The sequence below is a fragment of the Eurypyga helias genome, unplaced genomic scaffold (genome assembly GCF_000690775.1).
Source record: "Eurypyga helias isolate BGI_N326 unplaced genomic scaffold, ASM69077v1 scaffold38933, whole genome shotgun sequence".
Taxonomy (NCBI): domain Eukaryota; kingdom Metazoa; phylum Chordata; class Aves; order Eurypygiformes; family Eurypygidae; genus Eurypyga; species Eurypyga helias.
This window is the reverse complement of record NW_010241337.1, coordinates 1-1,829: the sequence shown is the minus strand read 5'-3', so window position 1 is coordinate 1,829 and position 1,829 is coordinate 1. Positions and strand designations below refer to the sequence as shown.

At 63.9% G+C, this 1,829-nt stretch overlaps 1 protein-coding gene across 1 annotated transcript in view; it reads right to left on the bottom strand.

The window, feature by feature from the left end:
* LOC104507440 (piwi-like protein 2) overlaps positions 1-1,825 on the bottom strand; it is a gene marked incomplete at its 5' end in the record, with an annotated part of 3,012 nt that extends 1,187 nt beyond the window's left edge. The window contains 5 exons of the mRNA XM_010148720.1: positions 285-404; positions 507-608; positions 964-1,152; positions 1,517-1,630; positions 1,721-1,825. Coding sequence (XP_010147022.1) covers positions 285-404; positions 507-608; positions 964-1,152; positions 1,517-1,630; positions 1,721-1,825 — 630 coding nt within the window. The remainder of the gene's footprint in view (positions 1-284; positions 405-506; positions 609-963; positions 1,153-1,516; positions 1,631-1,720) is intronic.
* Positions 1,826-1,829: the final 4 nt, after the last annotated feature.

Below are 1,829 nucleotides of genomic sequence, written 5' to 3'. Positions count from 1 at the left end.
AGGAGGCAGGAATCGGGGATCAGGGAGAGGTGACTCAGGGAGGAGACAGGAATCGGGGATCAGGGAGGAGGCAGGAGTTTGGGATGAGGCAGGGGGGAGGTAGACAGGGTAGACAGTGTCCTGCCTGGATCCCTCCAGCTACAAGGGATCTCACACACAAACTGGAGACTCCAACCCCAATTCCGCGGACGGTTCACCCGCAATTCCCAAAGGGAAACCCGCGAACACAACAGCTCCCACCCCGGAGCGTGCACACGCAGGGCTCGCGGTCTCGCCCGCCTTACCAGGGGGACGTCGACCCCCCAGAGCTCGCCGCCCAGCTTGCAGTTGATCTGCAGCAGCACCTTCTGCACCACGCTCCGCATCTTGCCCTTCTGACCCGCGAGGGTCTGAGCATTGATAACCTGGCAGGGGAGAAAGAACCCAGGGAAAAGCCAGGCTGGAGATGTCTGTGGCTTCCCCCCGCCCCGTGCCAGCGGTCCCCTGGCACCGAGCCCCGAGCCCACCTGGGAGGGCACAGGGGACTGCACGCAGCACAGCTTCTTGATGGCCCCGTACAAGTCCTCCCGGCTGCTGGAGATGATGCAGAGGAGCAGCTGCACCCTGTCCTGTGGGAGAAACACGGAGGGGAGGGCGCTATCAGGAAGAAATTCTTCCCGGAGAGGGTGGTGAGGCACTGGGACAGGTTGCCCAGAGAAGCTGTGGATGCCCCATCCCTGGGAGTGTCCAAGGCCAGGCTGGATGAGGCTTGGAGCAACCTGGTCTATGGAAGGTGTCCCTGCCCACGGCAGGGGGGTTGGAACTGGATGATCTTTAAGGTCCCTTCCAACCCAAACCATTCTATGATTCTATGATTCTTGGATTCTATGATGCCGGCACCGGGAAGACCCACCAGCCCTCCCCAGCGGACATAAACCTCGTGCTAACCCCTCCATGCCCCCCTCTCCGAGTGCCAGCCCTCACCTCGCTGCCCAGAACGCTCCGGATGGTCTTGGCGTAGGTCTCGATGCGGTCGTCGCTGAGCTCCACCACGGCGGGGCGGCTGACGCGCATTCCGATGGGGCTGCAGACGCTCTCCATGGCGGCCACCAAGTCCTTGGCCAGGTCCTGCAGGCGCTTGGGGTAAACCAGGAGCCAGTAATTCATGGCCACCTACGGAGGGAGGAGAGGACAAAGCCCTTGACTCGGGGGACACGGCTGCCAACACACGCAGCGCCCGGCCCCGCGGCGCGGAGGGAAACCCAGGAGAGCGGCCCGAGAGGAATCCAAAGGCACAGGTTGACACCCAATTCCCGCATCCCGAAAGCCTTCAGCCACCCTGGGAGGAGGTGGGAAAGCAGACGCCACAGCCACGAACGCCCAGCCGCCTCAGGAAAACCAGGCTGGAGCGTAATGCCAACATCAATACGGGAAGGGTTTGAGCTTGGATGAGCACAGAGCGGAGCAGATGGGATGCCAGCACGAGGAAAAGCCTTCCCAGCTTTCCAACGAGGGGAATGTTGTCGCAAGGGCTCACCGCCGAGATGGAGGGCTCTCGCGTGACCTCCTTGCTCCAGCTCAGGTCCTCGGCCGGGAAGAAGGAGTTGTGCCGCAGGCTGATCCTCTCTACGGGCAGGACCCGGCCCTGGGTCTGAAGGGAGCAGAGACCCGCGGCAGCTCCGGTGCCCCCATTCCCGGGCAGGGTGGGGAGCTCGGGGACCGCCCCCCTGGCAGCCCTTACCCTGTGGATGTCCGGGTCCAGGCGCAGCCCCCAGCGCATCAGCTCCTGCGAGGCCTCGGGGCTGTCCCTGATGCGGCGCAGGAGGCTGCTGAGGCGCGCGTAGTGCTGC